The sequence below is a fragment of the Ipomoea nil genome, unplaced genomic scaffold (genome assembly GCF_001879475.1).
Source record: "Ipomoea nil cultivar Tokyo-kokei standard unplaced genomic scaffold, Asagao_1.1 scaffold3314, whole genome shotgun sequence".
NCBI lineage: Eukaryota > Viridiplantae > Streptophyta > Magnoliopsida > Solanales > Convolvulaceae > Ipomoea > Ipomoea nil.
In genome coordinates, this window is record NW_017619742.1 from 1283820 (window position 1) to 1307753 (window position 23934).

The following is a 23934-nucleotide window of genomic DNA, read 5'->3' on the forward strand; positions in this document are numbered from 1 at the left end:
AGTGCTTAGCACTTATTAAACAAATACAAAAGGCTCAACGGGGACAAGTAGTGGTAAACACATGTGTAAAGGGTAGGCTTGAAAGGCTCGGGCTAAACAAAAATAGCCTAAATCATTTCTAAACATGCAAATCTTAGACTTCACTTGGAGAGTAATGAGGCAAGTTCTAGCAAAACAACCATGACCGGAATCTCACATAAGCCTTCACTAGCAATGCATAACACACAAGATCAAGAATTGATTCAATTATTAAGTGGTTAACAAGGCTATTGGCAAGAGAATAGATCAATCATGTATTACCCCTTGGCTCATCAATCACAAGTTGAATTGCAACAAGTTTCACCAAAACAAACCACAAACCAACAAAGAGGGAGTAATCACAACTTCAAGCAAGGAAAGACAATTTATCAAACATTATGCACAATGAGTCATCCAAGCAAAGTTTCAAAAATTTTCAAAAATTTCTCAAATTTTGTCCTCCCCCGACACTTAAGAAATAACATCGTCCTCGATGTGAAAGACAACAAAGAACAAGGGGGAAGGATATCACAAGGAGCACAATCTCTACTATCTACACAAAGTAAAACATTATACACAATTAAAGAAAGTAGAGAAGGTAGATGAGACTCCCCTAATGAATCTTCTTGTGCCAAAGAATCACCATGAAGCCTTCTTGAAATTGAACATACTCCTTTGTGTCAATCCTAGGAGTCAAGAGAATATAGACATGAAAGCACAAGTGAAAGCATGATATATCAAAAATAAAAATGTAAAGAAAAATAAAGAAGAAAATAAAATGCAATAAAATGAAAGATAATATGTGACACCCCAAAAATCCACATTCAATCCATGGATTAATTTAGTAATTGATCCTATTTTATTTGAAGAGTTAATTCATAAAATCCTGATTTTTAATACTCAAGGACTAGTATTTGACTAGTCAACCTTAAAGTTGTGTTGTACCTTGAGCTTTGAGGGGAGTTCCCTTGTTCCTTACACTTTCTAAGGGTTAGTAAGGGCATTCTTGACTTTTCACCAAGAGTTAGTATTGTAACCTAACCTAGAAGACTTCTTTATTTCATTCCCTACAATTCTTAGAAATTAGCTCTACCTTCTCTCTAGAAAAGAAGTGTAGCTTATTCTCCAAGCCAAGTTGAGACCCTTGTCAAGATTCCAAGATTCAACCTTTCACCTATTTGGGCATCTAGGAGGGTAAGATCTAAGTTCATCTTGTGTTTTTGGTTCCATCTTAGTTGTCTTTTTCTTAAAGGTAGGATCTTTATGATCTTTTGGTTTGATCTTGAAGTGGGTTTGGAAAGTAAGCCTTGTGGGGAGCTTTTTGTGGTGTAAAGTGAAGTCTTTTGGTCTTCAAGAGGTAACCCATGCTCTACAAAACCTATTTTGCTTACCTATATGTGATTTCTTGGATTCTACTTGTGCTTTGCTATGAAATGTGAGAGTTTATGCATTTGTCTTGTGATATTGCATATCTAGAGCTTGTGTTTAGGGTTCCTTTGTGCCATTGCTTGGCATTTTCCATGGTTCAAGTCATTTTGTTGTGTTGGGTGAGATTTGGCATGTTTTGGACTTGAATTTGTGTTTGGAGAAGAAAATCCCCGAAGGGATTTGTGGTGGAACAGGAATGTTCCCGCGGGCGGAACGGCGGGCGGGGCACCACCCGCCGGCCTACCCGCGGGTACAATGCCCTATGGGAATGTGTTCCCGCGAGCGGAACAACGGGTGGGGCACTACCCGTGGGTCCACCCGCGGGTACACGAGTGGAGTTGGATCGGGATTTGTTCCCCGTGATTCGTTTGACTCGGTACTTGGTCTTTTGAATTCCCGTTGTTCTTTTGTGGAACTATTTGAGTGTCTTCTTGATATTTCGTATGTCTAGAACTATGTGGTAGGTATCCCATGTAGGGCTTTGGTGTTTTGAATCGTGCTAAGTGTTCAACATTGTGTTTCGTTGGACCAAGTGGTATCTTGTGTGTTCCTCGGAACTATCTTGAGTTTCCCCGTTGATAAGCATGCTAGTTTGTTGTCTAAATGCTAGCGTGTGTGTTGTTTGTACCTTCCGTTTGGTTGATGATAACTTGTGTTATTCATCGTTGATGTTGTTGGGCTGTGACCCGTTCCTTGATTGAGTATGTTTCATACCTTCGTTGTGATCCGTTGTTTGACTCTTGTTGAGTTGTGGTGCGTGTGTGGCTTTACCTGGATTGCACGATTAGTGGTATGAGACACTAGTCACCAAGGTATTGCAGCGGTCCTCGTGGTGGCCGTGACGTGATTATGGAGTTGTGGCCTTTGTGTAAGGTTCACGTTTTTGGGGGATAACATGTGTTATCCAGGCATGTGTTGCCGTGTACGGTACCTTGTGTACTATGAATTGGTGGTCTCGTTGGTGGTCGTTGATGGGGGACGACGGTCCCACTGTCCCAGGGGAATAAGGTTGGACTAAGAAGTACAGGGGTCCTGGAGGTAATGGTTGGAAGAAGATATAAGGTTGGGGGTAGCCATAAGGTTGGAACAGGACATAAGGAAGGCATACCAACTCGTGATGGGTGATGTTGTGAGGGCTTGTAAAGCCGGCGTTGTGTGTTCTTCTCTCGTGACGGGTGTAGTCACGGAGGCATGTGTTGCTTTGGCATGTGTTGCCGTTGGGTGAGTCTTTATCCTTTGCATGTGGTTAACCTTTGTGGTTTGGGATGTGTTCCCGTGTTATCTTTGAGGGTGATGAGTCTTGTGTTGATTATTGATCTTGGCTTTTGACTTATATACTTATGTATTCCGTTTCGAAAATGGTTTTACACCTTATATCTATCTATGTATGATATTTCACATGTATTGGTGGGTTACCAGCATTATTCGCTGACCGGGCGTCGTCCCAATGTTTATCTTTGTATCTTTCAGGTGATGTTTAGACGAGCGCGATGTCTAGTGCCTGGTAGCTTAGTACCCTCATCCTTGTTTTGTGGCCTGTGTGCCAATGTAGTTTTAGACTGATGTTTTTGGGATAGATGTATACACTTGCAGATTGTTTGCCGTAGCGTTTACCGTGTTTGGTAGACGTGGTGTGACACCCCGTTCGGATTTCTTTTATCCAGTTTCGTTTTATCTTCCGCTGTGCTAGTTTTGTTGTTTAATATGCATGTGTTAAGGCTTTTATATAGGTCTTGTTTGGGGGGTGTTACATAATATGGGGTGCCTCCCATGAAGCGCTAAGTTTAACGTCGCTAGCTCGACTCAACCTCTCAAGGAACTATCCATGCATGATTGGATGAAGATAAGTTTCTTTTCTCCATCCACTTTCTCTTCAATAAATGTCCTTAAATGCCGGGCATTAAGGAACTCCTTTAAGCTCAAAAGTAGCATATTCTCTTCAAAGAAATTGCAATGACCTACTTCCAAGAATATGCTCTCTTCTTCAATTCTCATATCTTTTTCTTCAACCTTTTTCTTTAACTTTTTCTTCCACATAGCACTTCAAGTGGTGGCAATCAATAAGTTCCTTTAAGATCAAGTTCACCACTCCAATTGCTAGTATTCTCTCATTCTTCATTCAAAGTTCCATGCTTTTTTCCTCAAATCCATTCTTGATCTATAAATCAACCATGGATTTCTTCCTAAACTTTGGATCAAGATAGTAGCCATGAGCTTGATTCTTTTCTTGATCTCCACATTTTTCCTCTTCTTGATTTTCCTTTTCTCGAGCAAGTAATGGAAACCTTGGGTCTTTATCATGCACTAATAGGAAGTTAGAATCCTTGGATATGAATATAGGCCAATGAGGGCCTTCACCTTCAAAAACATTGACACCTCCCGGTTCCCAAGTTATTCTAAAGTTCTCACCCAAGGGAGTGTCATCCATTGAAGGGCATTCTTCATGTGTGCCACAAATTTCATCAATTTCATCATTCTTGAGCATTTCTTCAATTGGACCATCTTCAAGTTGTTGTTCCTTATCACCATTTCCTTGCAACTCTATACTCTCTCCCCAACTTGGTGTTTCCATCTCAATGTACTCATCATAAACCTCATCATCTTGATTTTTATCTTCAAGGTCCTCACCCTTCTTTTCATTTCCATCAACCTCAAGACCTTCATTTGGCAAGGGCAATTCTTGTAAAACCTCTTCATTGGAAGATGATTCTTGAACGGGTTCTTGAGTTGCCAAACCTTGTCTTTGAGCCATCATGTTGTCTAGTTGAACTTGTAGTTCATTCAATTGCATAAGCATATTGGTCATCATGGACTTCATCTCGGACTCTTGATCAAGTGGTTGACATTCTTGTTGAGGTTCTTGGTAAGGGTTTTCTTGAAATTGGTCTTGATATTCTTGTTGAGGTTCTTGATGTGGAGGTTCTTGAACTTGACCTTGATATTGGAAATTAGGATCAAAGATGTAGCATCCTTCGGCTTCATGTGGTCCTCCACATATGGCACACCAAAGAGGTTGTGGCATGAACATTGATGGTGTACCTCCATGAAAAGCTTCTTCATTGACATTGACATTATATTCCAAAGCTTGTTGTTGATCATCTTGCTGAGGCACTTGGTAAGTGGGAGTCAAAATATGGCAACTTTGCAAAGCATGAGAACCACCACATAAGCACACCATGGAGATTGTGGCTCCAAAGCTTGAAAAGTGTTTTCTTGAGGAACTTCTTGACTCATATTGACACCACACTCTTGAAGGAAAGGTTGACAATCTTGAGGTGGTGTTGGACTTGTGGAGTTTAACTTGTAACAAGTCTCCAATGCATGGGCTTCACCACAATAGGAACACCACTTAGAATAAGAAATGAATGATTGAAGTGGACCACCTTGAAAGGTCTTTATACCCATTTTGATGAAATCGGGCAATGACATTCTTTGATCTTGGAAATCATGCCCCTCCATAATTGAAAGTTCTTGATTGAGTGGTGAAAAATCTTCCTTTTTCAATTAATAATGAATACACAAAGAAAAGATCCTTCAACCAAATCTCAATCAAGGTTAGACAATTAGCTCTTTGAACAATAAAAACAAACAAAAAGAAAGAAAAAGCTTAGTCTCCTAAGATTTCCTAAACTCCAATGCTAGTAAAACAAGCAATCACATAGAACCACCAAATTGCCAATCCCCGGCAACGGCGCCAATTTTTGATGTAGCAAAAATGAGTGATGGTGAGTGTACAGGTGTGTTATGTCGTCCTCAAGGGATTGGGATTTATGGCACGTAATACGCAATCACAATAAACTAGGCACTAGCATAAGGAAACCGACAAGAAGCTAAGCAAAACATAACAAAGTTAAGGCTACGGTAACTAAACAAAATAACACGAACACCTATTAACAAGATATAAACACGAAATAAAGAAATAGGACTCAAGCTAGGGAGCATTATCATCTAGATGCTTTAACAACCTAAGGGATTAGGGAGAACAAGTAACCAAGGAGTCAATCGGGAATGCACAAAGGTATCCTAGTCTACGAACCATTCTCATGATTAATAAACAAGGTTTATAACAAGGAATTGCCCCACTTTCGTGGTGAATCAATTCCAAGTCCATCAAGCACACAAAGCATCTAAAGCCCCCAATTTCTCCTATTTTCGTAGGAAGAAATCGGGTCTATGCAAGGGGTGGCTTGGATTCATCACCCAACTCTCGTTGAGGCAAGGAATCCTCAAAAAACAAGCTAATGAATGTGTACATCAAACATTAACAAGATATAAACACAACACCTTCACAAACACATGAACCCTAGGTTAGAGTTCTTTCCTTTTTTGCAATAATCACAAATCAAGCATCAAGATAGATAATACAACCCTAACTCAAGTCCATAAACTAACTACTCATGATTAAATAGCATAAAGAACACAAAAGCATAAGCAACAAACATTAATCTTGCAAAAGAAAGAGATAAAAGGAAGTAAGAACTTATGTATTGAAAATGGAAGAACAATCTTCAAATGTTGGAATCCAAGCTTCAAATCCAAGATTACAAGCTTCAAATCCAAGATTACAAGCTTCAAAAGTGTTAAGAAACATAAATCTAAGCCTAATCTAACCTAAAAATATGAAAGAGAATGAAAGAGAGTGTCTAGGGTTCTAACAAGAGTCAAAACCAAGTAAAAATGACAAAAAAACGGAGTTTATAAAAAGTTACAGCAGAGGTAACACTGTAACACCCCGTGTTACGACCCCTAAAACCATTTAATTAATCAATCAATAGCCCAAGAGAAGAAATAAGTTATAATGATTAATTAGGGAAAAAGGCCTACCATAGTCCATGGGCCCTCATATATAAACCCAACCCCTAATCCCAATAGGATTAGACTCTAAATAAGATCCCTAGATCTATAAATAGGAAACTTAGAAGGCACCTAGAATCCCTCCCACAAGATTAACGCCCCACCACCAAAAGAGCTCCAAGAATCCCCTTAGGAGAAATCAAGAAAGCAAGGAAGCTTAAAGAAAGATCCTTCATAGCCAAGGAATTAATTAAGGCTAAGAGGTAACCCATGTCTCAACAAAACCTATTTTCATAGCTATGATTTCCCCCGTAGGATTTCCCCGTATTATTGTGTATTGGTGACTTGTGATATTATTATTGATGAATGATGGGATAATTCCATGGGTGATCTTGATATTGGGAGATTCTTGATAATTATGGTGTTCTTGATGATTATGTGGAGTCCTTGATGATTATATGTCGTTCTTGATTATTGTATGGTATTCTTAATGCTTATGTGTTATTTGTACCGAATCTTGTAATTAGAAGACGAACCGTATTCTTGTTGATATAAAAGTGATTAGAACCCTAGGTTGTATCGTATAATCTTATTCTTGGTTTATCGGGTGGGGAAATCGCATGTTTGGGTGTTGATTATATTTAGAAAAGCATGATAGGTTATGTGCCGTTCGTTTCTTGTATTTGATTCGTTAATTGTCTGCGTGTTGCCGTTAATTGCATTGTAAAGTGTCTAAGCATGGTTTCGGGTTCCACAACGGTTCCCGGGGCGTAAAGTGTGTGAAAAGAGTCAGTGGGGGGTAGGTGGGGGGGTTGGGGACCCGCCACCTACCCACGGCCGTGAAATACCGCCCGGCAGCGGGTGGCCGGCGGGCGGGCAGCTGCCCGCCGGCGACCCGCTGCCCGGAACAGTAAAGTCCGGCGGGCAGCCGGCGGGTGGCCCCCCACCCACCGGCTACCCGCTGGAAATTATCCCACCTTGGGATCCCGGCTTCACCGTTTGATGTTCCCCCGTTCCCCGTGGTGTCCCAACGGACTCCGTTTATCGTGCCTGTGTCTAGTTTGATATTTCGGGTACCGTTCGTAGGTTATGGGTCTATTATATTGCATGCTAGTTGAATTGGTATCCCGTTGACCTAGGTGGAAGAAGCATGAACCCCTTAGGACTATTCTTAGTATGTGAGGGATCACGCATAGGTTTTGTTATACGTTTTCTCCCCCTTCCCAACATGTTAATGTGGGTTGCATGTACTTGCTATATGTTATGTGTGTGTGTAACCCCGAGTTGGTTGAGATCAATCGGGCTATACGGGCAGTCGGATGGGCTGAGAACCATACCGGCTGTTAACCAGGCTAATAGAGACCGGTCAGGTATATAAATATTATATAGGACAAAGGTCCACTATACGGGCAGTTGAATGGGCTGAGAACCATCTCAACTGTTAACCAGGCTGGTAAAGACCGGTCAGGTATATAAATATTATGTAGGACAAAGGTCCATCAGCCGGTTGCGATCGGCTCCTCCGTAATGTGAGGCGGGGCAGGGTGCTGCGGGGCCGTGTCAGAGCTATATGCGCTGACCCTCATGTATGGGCATGCGATTGGTCCTGTGGCGCCAACAAAGTGTGCTATTTGATGAGATATGGATGAGTTGTGTTTATGAGTATATTGGGGGATTTGACTATGGGATTTATGCTAGGGATTGTGTATGTTGGGTTATGATTATTATTCGTGATCAGCTTTATCTGTCTTGCCTGTTGTGGATTGTATACGCTTGATTATAACTGTTGCTTGTGTCTAGCCTTATCTGTCGAGTCATTCCCGGTTTTAAAAGCTAGAGTCTCGTAGGATATATCTTCATGCTTCAAAATGGTTTTCGTATATCTATATACTCCCTCTGTCCCATTTTGCCTGTCCTGTTTACTATTCATTGGTCAATCCAACTCTTCCTTCATTGCTTATTTTCTTTAGTAATTTTTAATTATTTTTAAATTTGATTTTTTATGTTTAATAGTACTTTTAATGTAGTTTCTAAATATATAAATTTTATATACTAAAAATAAATTTAATATTATGAAAAATTGAAGTAAAAATAGCTTCAGTCAAGCCTCGTTAACCGAACCAGACAAACAAAATGGGACGGAGGTAGTATATCTCTATATGTATTGTATTTCAACGCGTTGGAGTGGGTTACCAGCATCTCTCGCTGAACAGATATATTTGGCTTTCAGGCACAGAAGAATAAGTCACTGGAGCGCGCTAGAACTTGGAGCGTAGAAGTAGATAGTTTCCCTTCCGGCCTGCGTGCCATGTTTATGCATTTACATTACTAAGGATACTAGATAGTTAGCCTGTGCACCTGGGTTCTCTAGCTCAGGTGTGGCATAGCACCCCGCACTCTTGTATTATGTTTTGGGATCTAATGAGATTTCACCTTTATTTTATAAGTTTTAAGTATCTTGAAAATCTGGGGTGTTACAAACACGGCCAGGTAACATGGCCATGTCCCTGATCGTGTCCAAAACAGCAGTAGCTACTGGAATGCACAGAAAATACACGGCCACAGACACGGCCGTGCACTTGGCCGTGTCTTTTGGCCTACAAAACATCAGACTTTGGAACTATCATCTTCATGAGAGTTGTAGCCGTACGAGTCGTCTTTCCAATGGCTCAAGAATCACTTCATTTGGACATTCCTAAGCCGAGATATGGTCCAAAAACCAAACAGTAGTCAGTTTTGGTTTGTCAGTTTGGAACTTCAACTTCAAGGACAATTTGGACCCCTGTGTCTTCCTTTTCAGACTTTGATGTATTTATAAGAATTGTAGCCCTTTGAGTCTTCTTTCCAATGGAACAAGAATAACTTCATTTCAACACTCCTAGGATGAGATATAGTCAAAATACCGAATATTGGTCAAAATGAGCGAAAATTGCAATGCATTGATCTTTTGACCCTCTTTTATTTTGGTTTGCCCAAATGACCAACACCATTGAAAACACCACTCTTAGGCTCCCTTTGAAGTTTTTTAGCCATCTTCTTAGCTTCTCCTTGGCTCCCATTGACTTCTAATGCATCCAAAACGCTCCATTTGACTCAATGTCCACCAAAATGCCTGAAAATACTCAACTTTGCTTCCAATGCTTTTCAAACCAAACTCCTTGCAAAATAACACAATTTAGTCCTAATCTCATGAAATTTGGAAGAATATATGAGCAAAATGGCCTAGTGAAAGGGGAGAAAATATAAACAATTAAGCACTTATCAAGACTGACTTCTCGAGTTAACATTCAGATAAGTTACTGAGTTATGACTTCTTGAGGTACCATTCAAATGTAGAGTAGAGAAAATCCTTAGTCTAGAAAATAAAATATGTTTGGGGACTAAAATTCTTAATCAGTTAGTATCATCAAAATCTAAAACAGAATGTTCCTAACAGATGTGAATGATCTTAAATGTCTTGAACTGATACACCTTAAGTGTCAAACTTATGCAACTTAAGCTATGAATTGATGCACCTCAAGTCTCGAACTTATGCACCTTAAGTCTCGAACTGATGCCCCTTAAGTCTTCGAACTTATGCACCTTAAGTCTCGAACTGATGCTCCTTAAGTGTTGAAATTATACACCTTAAGTACTGAACTAATGCACCTTAAGTTTCGAAGTGATGCACCTTAAGTTTAAACTGATGCACCTTAAGCTTCAAACTAATGCACCATAATCTTTAAAATAATACACCTTAAGCTTTAAATTTATGCACCAAGAGTATGGAAGTCGATATTATATCCTAATAAATCAAAGTAGTGCACCTTGAGAGTTAAATTCATGCACCTTAAGCTGGAAACTTATGCACCTTAAGCTTGAAATTTATACTAATAAAATTAATTCCAACCAAAGCTTAGTACGGAACCAAATTTATTTATATAAAATAAATAAATAACGAAAATAGGGTTTTATAATTTTGAATATAAACCCAACAAAAGAAATGAGGAAATATCCAAGTTGTGTGTAACACATACTTTTCTTAAAACTAATTCGCTACCTCCCTCACCCCACCCCCCCCCCCCCCCGCCCGTCCGAGGGTGCTAGGAGCATTGTAGCGTCAGTCTTACAAGATAAAATGGATCACAACTTAAAGTTTGAGCACTCAAACTAAAAGCTCGGTGAACTAGAACAACAGGTGAGCACTTCAACTTTTATAGAAGTGTTGGCAAAGTTTTTCGTAAGAAAAGTTTGAGAGGGAAGAGAGCAAACAAAAACAAAGTTTTTCATCGCTAGGCCATCGTACACGAGTCAAGCGTTTTCAGACTCATTTTAAGATTTGATTTGCACATCCCCTGCGTGCGAGAGAGAGCCTCTATGCTATACAATTCAACTTTCCTTTAAAAGAGACTTGAATATAGAGTGGTGCAAATCCAATTCCCAAACCAATGTGAGACAAGTACTTATTTCAAGCCTTTCCACCTCCATTTTCTAACTCGAATGTGTCTATTTTGAGAATTAATTTATCATTTACCCATTTTCAGTTTTGAGCGTACAATATATTGATTTCTTCATCTCACTACGAAGAGTTTGAATTCGCTTTAACCTGACCCAAATTGTAAGTGAACCTCACACATATTTGTACCAAAAAAATAGTCACTTAAATGCAATTCTATGCTAAAAATTTCAACATGTGTTTGATTGATGTAAAATAATATTAACAAGGAATGTTATATTAAAATGTCACATAGTAAGGAGGTGAGTTAATTCCACCAGAGGTCCCTTATTTTTTGTGGCAATTTCAAATTTAGTCCTAGACTATCGTTTTTGTCATTTTACATCTCGTTTTTTGGACACTTTTAGTCATTCTTATGACTTTTTCTATTTTTAGTAAGGGCATTTTTGTCTCTTCATATTTTTCTTTTGTTATTTTTCCGGTTTCAACTGGTTTAATTGGTTTAGAACTTTGTTAAAAATCAGTTGAAAAATATAGTTACTAAAAATCAGAGGTTACCTAAAGTTCTAAACGAATTAAACTGGTTGAAACTGGAAAAATAACAAAAGAAAAATGTGAATAGACAAAAATGCCCCAACCCCCCATATTTCTTTTCCTGCTCTGGACAAAATCTTTTTGCACCAATCCCCCAGTCGTTGCTTTAGCTTATCTCAATATAGGAAAAAACTTGTCGTTTATTTCTCCCCACTCCCATCGGCAAACCAAGATAATGGCCAATATTATCAGTTTGGTGAACATTGAAAACAGCCGCAACCTCAGTTTTCAAAGACTATATAGTGTTTTTGCTTAAGACTATGCATGATTTATTAAAATTGACACATTGCCCCTACATGCGCTCATAGCTTACTAGACAACTCTTTACAGTTTCAGCTTCAACAACTGTTGCCTTAAAAAATAGGAGGCTATCGTCCGCAAAAAATAGATGTGAGACACCGGGAGCCCCCCTTGCAATTCTACAAGCTAAGGTGATATTGCACCACGAGTAATCGCAGCAGACAATAAATGAGACAGGGCTTCTGCACATAGAATGAAGTGATAATGAGACAGGGGTCACCTTGCCTTAGGCCACAAGTTGGTTGTATAAAATTTGATAAATCGCCATTAACACCAACCTTGTACCTAACAATAGTCACACATATCATTATAATATCCACAAACCGAACAGCAAAACCCATGCGGACCAAAACTTCACGTAGAAATAGCCAGTCCATTTTATCATAAGCCTTGGCAATGTCTAATTTAAGGGCACACCATCCATCACGCCCATCTCTTTTACGATTCAAAAAATGGATTACCTCCGAGGCCACTAGAACATGGTCCGTGATTAAACGACCCGGGATAAACGCAATTTGAGAACCAGAAATCGCCCCTTCAAGTACCACCTTCAGACGATTAACCACCATTTTCGATAAGATCTTGTAAGTAACATTGCAAAAAGCAATCGGACAAAGATCACCCATAGTGTTAGGGACGGTTTTTTTGGAACAAGAGTAATGATAGCATCATTCATATTCGTAGGAAAGCTAGCCGTGTTAACACAATTGATAATAAACGACGCAATATCCTCCCCAATCTCGTTCCCAAAATGTTGATAAAAAGTTGGGCTATAGCCATCCGGACCAGGTGATTTATCAGGAGCCATCAAGAACAAAGCATCTTTCACCTCGCTAACGGTATAAGGCAACAAAAGGGACGCATTGTCGGCTCCAGTAATCCTAGCAGCAAAATTGTTAAGACAACCATCAATATGTATGCCTTTAGTAGTAAAGACATTCTGAAAATAATTATAGGCAAGACCCAACAAACCCCCTTCCTCAATCCATTGACCACCATCATCCATTAATTGAATAATACGATTTTTTCTCTTACGAACCAAAGCATAATTGTGATAGAACTTTGTATTCCGGTCCTCGTTCAATAACCAATGTTGTTTTGCCCTCTGACGCCAATAAATATTCTGTTGGTCAAAGAGCTGATTTAACTTATTATCCAATTCACGTACTGCCATCAGTGATTGATCATCAGTCTTACCACGTAGATTATTTAATTGGCCTTGGAAATGTTCAATGTCACGCCGCAACCCCTTCACAATTCCACCGCCCCACAGTTTCAAAGCTAAACCACACCTTCTTAGACGATTAAGTAGAATATCACCCGCCGATGAATTCCAAGCCGCAAGAACAACACCCTTACATCTACTCTCCTTAAGCCACGTGTTCTCGAACATAAAATCACGACGAATTTTTGCAATTATTGGCCCATGTAACTCAATAAAGATTGCCGTATGATCAGACGTAAAAACTTCATGGTTGAACACTGTGGCCTGAGGGAATAAAGTACACCAATCTGCCCTCGCTACTGCTCTATCCAACCTCTCCTCAATCCAGTGCTCCATACCCTTTCCGTGCTCCCAAGTAAATTTACGACCACGCATTCAAAGATCGAATAGACCGCAGTCATCAAGAGCCATATTAAACCCATCAATCAGAGACGTGGGGTGGGGATGTTAGACTAAATATATCACAAGCATATAATATGTGATACAAGACCGACTAACCTCCAGCCATAGTTCTTGATACGGTTGAACGATCTGGAATGCTGCAGAGATAACACGAGTATTTTGTCTCTCACTTTACTCAGCTCTCTCTAGATGGTGTATGAGGTATGTAATGTGAGCTGTGAGAAGACTAGTGACCTTATATAACCACTGGCCATCATTGTGGTTGTATGTCTTTAAGTCTCCTAAACCCTAACTAGACTCCTAATCATAATGGTAGTCAAGCTATTAGGTTATTAGTGTTGCACCACATATCAAATACTGAATATTATCATAACTTATCCTAATGTTATAATAATAGTAACAGATAAAGCGTTACATTCTCCCACTTGGTGCAAGCACTACCACTCAATAACAGAAAAACACCAATCATAATGATATGTTCTCATTAGCGCGAGTAGTATCCATTATGATCAAATGCAAACTGCCATTGAGCACTTAATTAGGAAACAAAACCCAATGAAATAAACCCTATGTTTATTCCAAGTCCCTGAAGTACATTTTCTCATCAATGTGAAGCAAATGAAGGTGTACACACTTAATTGAGAAAATGTCTGAATGCCAAAGAATTTTATTGAAACTGAATGTATATACAAATCACAAAGTGGATGAAAGTCCCATTTTCTGAACCAGATCCTTGAACTTAACTGAAGGCATGCGTTTAGTCAAGGGATCTGCTAACACCAACTCATTATGAATGTGTTCAATGAATACAACTTTATTTTTGACACGCTCCCTAATTGCTAAGAATTTGATGTCGATGTGCTTAATTCGACTCCCACTTTTGTGGTCTTAGCTAGGAAGACTGCAACTGAGTTGTCACAGTAGACTTTCAATGGCTTAGATATAGAATCCATAATTCTAAGCCCAGAGATAAAATTCTTTAGCCAAACACCCTGTGAAGTAGCCTTGAAACAAGAAACGAACTCGGTTTCCATGGTAGAAGTAGCTATTAAGGACTGTTTAACACTTCTCCCTGAGATAGCCCCACTGGCCATAATAAAGACGCACCATGAAGTTGATTTTCGAGAATCAACACAGCCAGCGAAGTCCGCGTCTGAATAACCAACAAGATCTAAATTGTCTGTCTGCCTAAACTCAAGCTTGTAACCTTTGGATCCTTTGAGATACCTTAGAACCTTCTTTACAGCTCTCCAATGGTTTAACCCCGGATTGTGCTGGTAACGCCCTAGCATTCCAACCACAAAAGCAATATCCGGCCTCGTACAGACTTGAATATATCCAAGACATCCAACAGCTGCAGCATAAGGGATGTTCTCCATGGATTCTTTCTCCAAATCATTTTTCGGACATTGGTCCAAACTGAATCTATCCCCCTTAGATATGGGAGCAGCGTTTGGTGAACAATTTTGCATATGAAATCTCTCTAAAACTTTGTTTATATAGGTTTCTTGAGATAAACCCAGTATACCCCGGGACCTATCTCTATGAATTTTAATGCCAATAACATAAGAGGCATCACCCATATCCTTCATATCAAAGTTCTTAGAAAGAAATTGTTTCACATCTCGAAGCATCCCTTTATCATTGGTGGCAAGTAAGATGTTATCCACATATAAAATAAGAAAAACAAATTTTACTCCCACTCACCTTCTGGTATATAAAATTATCTGAGGGATCCAACAAAACCAAATGAAGAAATTAACCCATCGAACTTGATATACCATTTACGGGAGGCTTGTTTTAAACCGTATATGGATTTCTTAAGCTTACATACTAAATGCTCAATACCCCTAGAAGAGAAACCTTCAAGTTGTTTCATATAAACCTCCTCTTCTAGATCACCATTTAGGAAAGCGGTTTTCACATCCATTTGTTGCAACTCAAGATTAAAATGTGCAACTAATGCCAGAATGATCCGAAGTGAATCTTTCTTTGGTACAGGAGAAAAAGTCTCCTTGTAATCGATTCCTTCTTTTTGAGTAAATCTCTTGGCAACAAGCCAGACCTTGTATCTCTCAATGTTGCCTAATGAGTTTCTTTTAGTCTTAAAAACTCATTTACAGCCAATGGCCTTGGCCCCATTAGGCAACTCAACAAGATCCCAAACTCCATTGTCCTTCATGGAATTCATTTCATCCTTCATGGCTTCTAACCATAAGTCAGACTGTGCACAATTTGTGGCTTGAGAGAATGTTTCAGGATCATTGTCGGCCCCTATATCAGATTCTTGTAGATACGAAACATAATAACTAGGAACTGCTGATCCCCTAATTCGAGTAGACTATCTTAATGTTAGACCCCCATCGCCGTGTACAGGCTGCGGGGAAACTACCTCTTCAGGAACTGGTAGCAGTTCTTGAATTGGTTCAGTCTGCATCGGCTCAGAATTTTGCTATATGTCTTGAGTTGGTTCAACCATTGGTTCGAAATCTAATTCAGGCGATTGCTGTAAATCCTGAGCTGGTTCTTCCAAAGGCTGATCCTCAACAGTTTGTGGAACCTCAACAGTAGGTGGTATATCTGCAGGCGGAACTAAAAGAACACTGCGGATAATATTACGGATGTAAAATTATGCAAAAGTTTTTTTTTTTTTTTATTAAGAGCCCAGATCTGGTCCAATTGGCCAGACTCAACCCAAACCTTAATCTATCTTCATTCATCTTCTTCACGCAAGAGTGCAAGACTAGCAGCAACAACAGAAGCAGCCTTAGAGGACGAATCGCCGGAAGCCCAGCGCGCCTATAGGGAAGCAAATAGCAGGCAACGTCGCCTGAAGCCCAGCGCCGCCGCCGCCACCTGACCTCCGCGCAACGCCAAAGCCGCCGCCATCCGTCCGCCGTAGCCATGTCGCGAAGTAGTCCATCCAAAAGTTCCTCTGCACCGCCATAAAAACCGTCTCCAGAACCGGAATGGCCGCCGGCGAGACCATAATCCGGCGACCGGAAGTTCCAGAGAAAGAAAAAAAGGAGAAACGGTGAAGCAGATTCCAAAAAAAAAAAATATCCAATTAATTTTTTTTTTTTTTTGTTTCTTAATGCGGAAAAATACTTAATTTTCAGCATCCCAGATAATACAATTGCATACAAATATTTAAATATGTATCTCAATTATACAAAGTATACAACATATTAAAAAAAAAATTATATGCAAAAAAGAACTAGGCAGAGGTTATACAGGCAACTGATACCAACTGTTAGACTAAATATATCACAAGTATATAATATCTTATACAGGACCGACTAACCTCCAGCCATAGTTTTTGAGACGGTTGAACGATCCGGACTGCTGCAGAGATAACACGAGTATTTTGTCTCTCACTTTACTCAGCTCTCTCTAGATGGTGCATGAGGTATGTACTGTGAGCAGTGAGAGGACTAGTGACCTTATATAACCACTGTCCATCATTGTGGTTGTATGTCTTTAGGTCTCCTAAACCCTAAACTAGACTCCTAATCATAATGGTAGTCTAGCTATTAGGTTATTAGTGTTGCACCACATATCAAATACTGAATATTATCATAACTTATCCTAATGTTATAATAATAGTAACGGATAAAGCGTTACAAGGGATGGATGCCTCTCTTTTCCTCCGAAGACGATATATCATTAAAATCACCGACTACAAGCCAGGGAAGATCAGACTTATTTTTAAGGGATCGCTAAAAATCCCAAGCTAGTTGACGTCTGCTTCGTTCCGGGAAGCCATAATAGAAAGTCGTTCTCCAAGGACTCAAGCCCGACAATTGAACCTGAATGTCAATATGATTAACCGAGTAGCTGATCAACTTCGCAACATCTTTATCCCTCCAAAACAAAGCTAAACCACCTCCAATCCCTCCTGTATCCACATAGAACAATCCTTCAAAATTCATTTTGATTTTCAGTCTCTCTGCATGCCCCCTCTGTACCTTTGTTTCCATTAAAAAAATAAAAACCAGCTTGACCTTAGCTTCTAAGGCCAAAAATTCACGAACTGTGTGTGGGTTGCCAAGACCACGACAGTTCCAGCATAAGGAACTCATTAGGAAGGGCGGGACTAGTCCGCACCATGTCCCGCCAAAAGCAAGTTTTTTGAACCCAGTTGCTCATCGTCCATAACGACATCCACATCAACTTCGTTGTTCCCCTCAATACGACGACGCTTCTGGTCAATGATAACAACAGAATCATTTATTTCCGTTACATGACTGCTTAATCCCGAGGATGATCCCTCACCAATTATTTCCTTATGAGTTGCATTCTGACCATGCATAACTCCTACACCTTTACCGAGCGTTGATATGGTAAGAGAATCAATAGCATTAACTCTTTTATCCTTACCTTTTTTATCAGCGTCAACGCATGCTCCCGGCGCCACCCACGAGTTCCTTTCCACGGTGGTTTCCGGCGCTATCCACTTCTGCCCTAGTGATTGAATATTTTTTCGGTTACCAGCTCTCAATTCCGGTCCTAAAGGCTTATCCGCCTTCGCATCCCATCCATGAACCTTTTTCGGGCATACTCGGTCACCATGACCAATCACACCACAAATGAAACATAAAGTCGGTAATCTTTCATACCGAAACTCAACTTTCACCCACTCACCGGAATCCCGTCGCAATCTCATTCCCTTTTTTAGAGGTTTTGTGACTTCTACTTTAGTCCGAATCCGGAAAAAGGTCATCATTGAGCCATCAAAGTTCCGTTCGTCCATACACACCAGCCTTCCAATGAAACCTCCGATTGCCTGCATTACTGCCTCAGTACGAAAGCCAGCCGGAAGGCCATGGATTTGAATCCAAAACTGAACATGATTTAAAGCCATCGACTCTGGGTCCTCTCCCATGGATAAACATTTGAGAATGAGTACATTTTGCTCAAACGCCCATGGTCCGTCATCAACAATCCTGTCAACATCACTTTCATGAAAGAAACGAAACAAATATCGGCCAGGTTGAAGTTCCTTAACATTCATGCCCATTGCAGGCATCCAAACTGTAGCCATAGTGTCTTTGAAGAACTGAAACTTGACAGATCTGTTGGTCACCAAGCGTCTAACGACGTAGTACTCCCCTTCAGCCTGATCAAACCCTACCGTCACATTACCAACCTGATGCAGGCCATCATCATCGTCTAAGTCAGCAAGGGATAACGTAGCCAAAGCGTTCATGGCACTGTCAGTATCCATTGGAGCAAAACTCAGAAGAAAAAAACAAGAAAACTCTCAAAGAAGAGAAACAGGGAAACACTCGCGAAAGATGGCGAGAGGAAAAATTTTCATATTCAAGCATTCATTTAAAATCATTTTAGTTATTTGATCAAGTCAAAAAGTTAAATCTAGCCAAATAGGCAACCTTTCATTTGTTTGTCACATTTTAATATTTTAGTCATCTAGATAATTATTTTCGACCACCTGAAAGTGATCTTAAATCAAGTCGAAAGTTTTGTTCCGATCACTTTTGGTATCCGGAAAACCTTTGTTGCTATTTCCGACCATTTTTTACTTTCAACTTGATTTAAGATCACTTTTAGGTGGTCGGAAATTCCATAATTTTCAACCGTGCATCTTTACCAATATGCAATTTCTCATTCTCTTGCGAACTTTTTTAAATGAATGATAAAATTATATGTTAGTCATAGTTATTAAATGTTGTAATTATAACATTTAAAAAAGAACTAAATGTAATAAACAAATACGGAGTAAAAGTCAATAATATAATACAATTAATTTTTATTTTAAAAAAACTAAATGTAATAATACCACAATTTACACTAGAAACAATAACGAACTCAGTTGTAAACGTTAGAAATCACAAAGTCCAGAGTTCACGTGAAGTAAAGTAGTAAACCATTAAGTAAAGTTTGGTCGCGGCGTGCATAACTGCATACAAAGCGAAGCGACGTCGTTGGATAATCGGGTCGCCGGGAAACCCGAAGGAATTTGGATAATGTTGACGTATATATAACGGCATGTAATTTGCACAAATTAAATTAAAAATGCATATACATTCAGATTCCACTCATTTTTTGCGCTCGCCAACCCTTTATCACTCTCTTTCCTGCTAATTCTCCACCGTAAATATGAATAATCGCATAATTAATTCACTGTAATTGATGCGCGCGTGTCGCCGAAGTGTAGATTTCAAGTATACGCACTCGTATATATATACGTATTTTGCAATTCACGGCAAGCACTCGAAAAGTGTAAGAAGGAATAGAGACTTCACGCTTCCAAGAAAATTCGCGGAATTTATAGAGCTGCGATTTGCGAATCCCTAAGCGGGTTTGCGGATTTGCAGCTGTAAAGCCGTTCTGCTTTGTTTGAAAAGCGAGATTTATCGATTCACTGTTTGGTTTTAGAGAGAAAGAGAGGGAGAGAGGGAGAGGAAGGATGTGGTGCAAAACGATAGTACTGAGCCGGAAAAGGAAGACGGGGGCGGTGCCGGTGTACCTGAACGTATATGATCTCACCCCAATCAATGGCTACGCTTACTGGTTCGGCCTAGGGGTTTACCACTCCGGCGTCCAAGGTTTGTTTGTTTGTTTTACTCTGTTTTGTTTGTAGTAACAATTTTACTCTTTTTTTTTTTCCTGCTTCTTCTGTCACTATTTTGTGTGGGTAAAAAACCATTTGAGGCCGCCTTTTGGCCGTAGAAATTTGCGAAAGTCTAGATTTGTCTTTGGTAAATTAGTTGCAAGAGCCAGGATTTTTCGGAATTGGTTGATTTGCATCCTTATTAGTATTTTTCTGCAGATCATATGGTGATTTGTTTAGCTTTTAATTCATTTTCTGGGTTTTTAACTTTTCATTTTTAAATTTTTTTTTTTTTTAAAAAACATTGCTACATGAGTAATTTTATAAGCATAGTCTCATTTATCTTGCGTTGAAGAATAGTAAGGAATGTAAAATTTGGGGATTGCACTGGCTTTTGCCATTCTGTGCAATGTAGTAGGGAGAACTAGTTTATGTGAATGAGGTATAAAAATCTGTCTCCATGGAAGTTCTAATTACTTGATGTTGTTGATGGAAATGTCTAATTTGAAGTTAAAATTATCTGAGCGGACAATATTGAATATATTGCTAGACTAGGGTTGTACCACAAGTTCCTGTTTTTGATGCAGTAATATATATTGCTAATATTTGTTGGTGTGTTAGGTAAGTCAAAATGGCTTTGTTTTCAATGGTGACTTAATTATAAGGAAAGATTTAGAAGTTCAACAATTTGGAAATGCAGTTATTAATTTTTTTCCATTAAGATCTCAAAATTTTGTGACACAAATCTTCTTATTTTGATAGTTCATGGGGTTGAATATGGTTTTGGTGCACATGAACATTCCACAACTGGCATATTTGAAGTAGAACCAAAGCAGTGCCCGGGATTCACATTCAGAAAGTCAATACTCATTGGGAGAACTGACTTGGGTCCGAAAGAGGTCCGTGCATTTATGGAGAAACTTGCAGAGGAGTATAGTGGCAACTCGTACAATCTCATCACAAAAAACTGCAACCATTTTTGCAATGATGTATGCACCCGATTGACAGGGAAACCAATTCCCAGATGGGTGAATCGGCTTGCTCGTCTTGGTAATAAACATTTGTCCTTGTTTCATATATCCACCCCATCCCTATCCTTTGAGCAAGTGCCAAATAAAAAAACTAAAAACTTCTTTTTGGTTGAGTGATGCAAGTACATGCATATTTTGTTTCTTGTCATAGATACCCAACACTCCATTATTCTCATTTTGCTTTGTGCTATCTGTAATTAATGGCCATTATATTGTGTTTGTCCAAAGCCTGGGGCCTGGGGATTAGCCAAATTTTTTTATAGGGGAAGAAAAGGTTTTAAAAAGACTGATATTTCTAGTACTAGCATAGTTTATTTTATTATGTTGATTAACTCTCCAGGATTGTAGTTTTCTGCGGAGTATTATTTCTTTATTTTATCATAGTCTGAAATTCTAAATAGGAAATGGGTAAGAAACTGCCTTTTGCTTTAGAGTTCCTCTTCCTTTGCTTTGCTTGCTTCAGCTGCTTTTTCATTTACTTTTGTGCTGTATTATTATTATATTATTTTTTGGGAAGGGGGTTGGGGAATAGAGTAAAGAATAAGCTTCATTGAGTTCCTATAAAAAAAATGTCTTTGCTGCTATACCAAAATGCTAAAAAGAAACTGGTTTTTATATGCACATTAAAATATTCAGAGTAGTTCTCTTGGTTTTGAAAACTGAGTGTAATGATGACGGGTTCCTTTCTATACACATTGCTTAGGATGCTTTGTCTATGATATAATGGTCCATGCAGTCATAAGTAATATCCTATTTGGTGGTCCCGCTTTACCATGCTCATTATAAATTAATACATTTTGAAAATTGGGAAAGGCTATCTGAAAGCATGGATCTTGTTTGGATGGGAATAATATAATATATGTTTTAACCTCTGTGGCCATGATGTAGGTTAATATGTGATGAAGGAATTAGTACCTTTTGTCATAATCCTTTGATAAATTATTATTTTGAACTGCAGTATGGAGTTTATGATAGGTTATTTAATTATTTTGCTGTTCTACTTTGAAGGTTTTCTTTGCAATTGTGTCCTCCCAGCTGGCTTGAATGAGACAAAAGTTCGGCATGTTAAGGCTGAAGATAGATTGTCTGACAAGAAAAAGTTAAGAAGCCACTCGAGTAGGTTTGTAACTTCTTCCAATACCAATATCATGCCTCCTCGTCCTACGAGGTCTGCAACAAGTAATAGAAGACAGAGAAGCCGTAATTCCCCATCCATGTCTTTGATTCGTTCTGCTTCCACTTCTCCCTCTACAATGGGGGTTTAGTGACATTTTAATATCCGGACTAAACAGGTTTGAATATAGTTGAAGGAAAAAAGTAGGATGAATATCTTGATGTTCTTCCCGTTTCCTTGGTAGGTTAATTTATCATTTCCTCAAATGAAAACAGAAAAGGCTGCTTGGAAAAACACTGCGGCTTTTCTGTTTCTGTAAATTAGCTTGCAACTCATTTAAATTTTCACCAGTGTGCAAAATTCTAAGATTTCTGAACTGACATGGACACTTATGAATTGGGTTTTGAAATCACCACTCCTTAAGGTAAAACCATTTACACAATGATATGTGGGAGTATCCGGCTTTCTTATCCAGAGCAGTAGTCCTAAATACCCCCGTTGAGTTAGCATTTCTTTGTTGGAACTTATAAGTACTTGTAAGGTTAATGAACTGTATACCTGCCTAGAATGCTGTGGCTCGGTAGTTAACATGTCTTTATCGTATATTGTTTATGGACTGACACTTTCAGCTAGGTTCTCAACACGGTTGCTCCGTCTAGTACATAGTATTGACTTGGAAAAGGAAACGGGAGTCCAAGTGTGGATTAATGCTTTGAGAGTGATTGGTCATGTGCATTTGGTGGGATTAGATGTGTGGGTTTGTTTTTGTGTCGGAGGATACTATGAATCTTTTGTTGTTTGTAATTGTGGTGTGGCGCTGGAGCACATGATATGTCCGGCGCAGAACGAATTGACCTCTGCGCTATTTGGATAACTCCGTCTCCCGGTTTCTTATAGTTGAGATGTGGAGTGGTGCCAAAACTTGTTTGCGGTGGCCAGTGGGTGGGTAGATGGGTGGGTCAAGTATTATATTAGGCAGGGTGGCTGGGTGGGTGTCTTTGTCAATTGTCATCAACTATTGGCACCAATATTATCTGCCGAGATCGTGTAGGTTATTGTGATTTGTGAGATTGACTTAGGCGCCGTTTCGGCCATTGTTATACCATGGATTATGGTCCATTTTGCATTGTGGACTTTGACATATTTTGTATTTGCAATTAATAGTTTGTGTTTTTAAATAAATTAAAGACACTTAACATGTTAGTTACATATACGAGTCGTTATTGCATAGATCATGGTTCACACAACTATTTGAACCAGAAATAAAAATTACATTATTTGTATACCTAAAGTACATTGTTTGAATGATGAAAATGTATTATTTTATATATTATCAAATAATGTACATTCAGTACACAAATAATTTATTTTTTTAGTATATTACAAATGTATCTTGTATTTAAAGAAAATACATTATTTTTGTTGGGAAATAATAATTTTGGTGCCTCAAATCCTTGAAGAATTAGTCTTCCATTTGCCATGCAGCATCAACCACGTAGCATCTGCATGGCGCACCATCCATCACCCACGTACTGCACATGTTCCTATTTTTACATGCGCAATTCTCTCTTTTGAAATGTATAAATAGTTTTGATGTTTTGCTTTGTAAACACACCTCTTACACCAATTTACATTTGAGTTCATTTATCCTTCACTCCTTACGTAGCATATATATATATATATATATATATATATATATATATATATATATATATATATATATATATATATGTATATTCCCAATTCATCAATTTCTTATTTTGTCATTTAGATATTTTTCCTATTATTTAATATCTATAATTCTCAATTTTCTATTCTTCGCTTTCGCATTATTCTGCTATATTCTTAACAAGTGGTATCAAAGCGGTTTAATTGAGAGTTATTTCCAAAGATGTCAACTGTCACTAAGTTCGATATCAAGAAGTTCGAGGGGAAAATTAGCTTTTCTATCTGGAAGGTTCAGATGGAAGCCGTTTTAACCCAAAACGGTTTGAAGAAAGCGCTAGCTGGGAAGAAGAA

The 23934-nt window shown here is 38.9% G+C and overlaps 1 protein-coding gene across 1 annotated transcript; it reads left to right on the forward strand.

Moving 5' to 3' along the window:
* The first annotated feature begins 19228 nt into the window (after positions 1 to 19228).
* Positions 19229 to 22330, forward strand: LOC109169595 (deSI-like protein At4g17486). The gene is made up of 3 exons (XM_019318477.1): positions 19229 to 19765; positions 20533 to 20820; positions 21810 to 22330. The coding sequence occupies exons 1-3, from the start codon at positions 19627 to 19629 to the stop codon at positions 22064 to 22066; spliced, it is 684 nt and encodes a 227-aa protein (XP_019174022.1). The 5' UTR covers positions 19229 to 19626; the 3' UTR covers positions 22067 to 22330.
* Positions 22331 to 23934: the final 1604 nt, after the last annotated feature.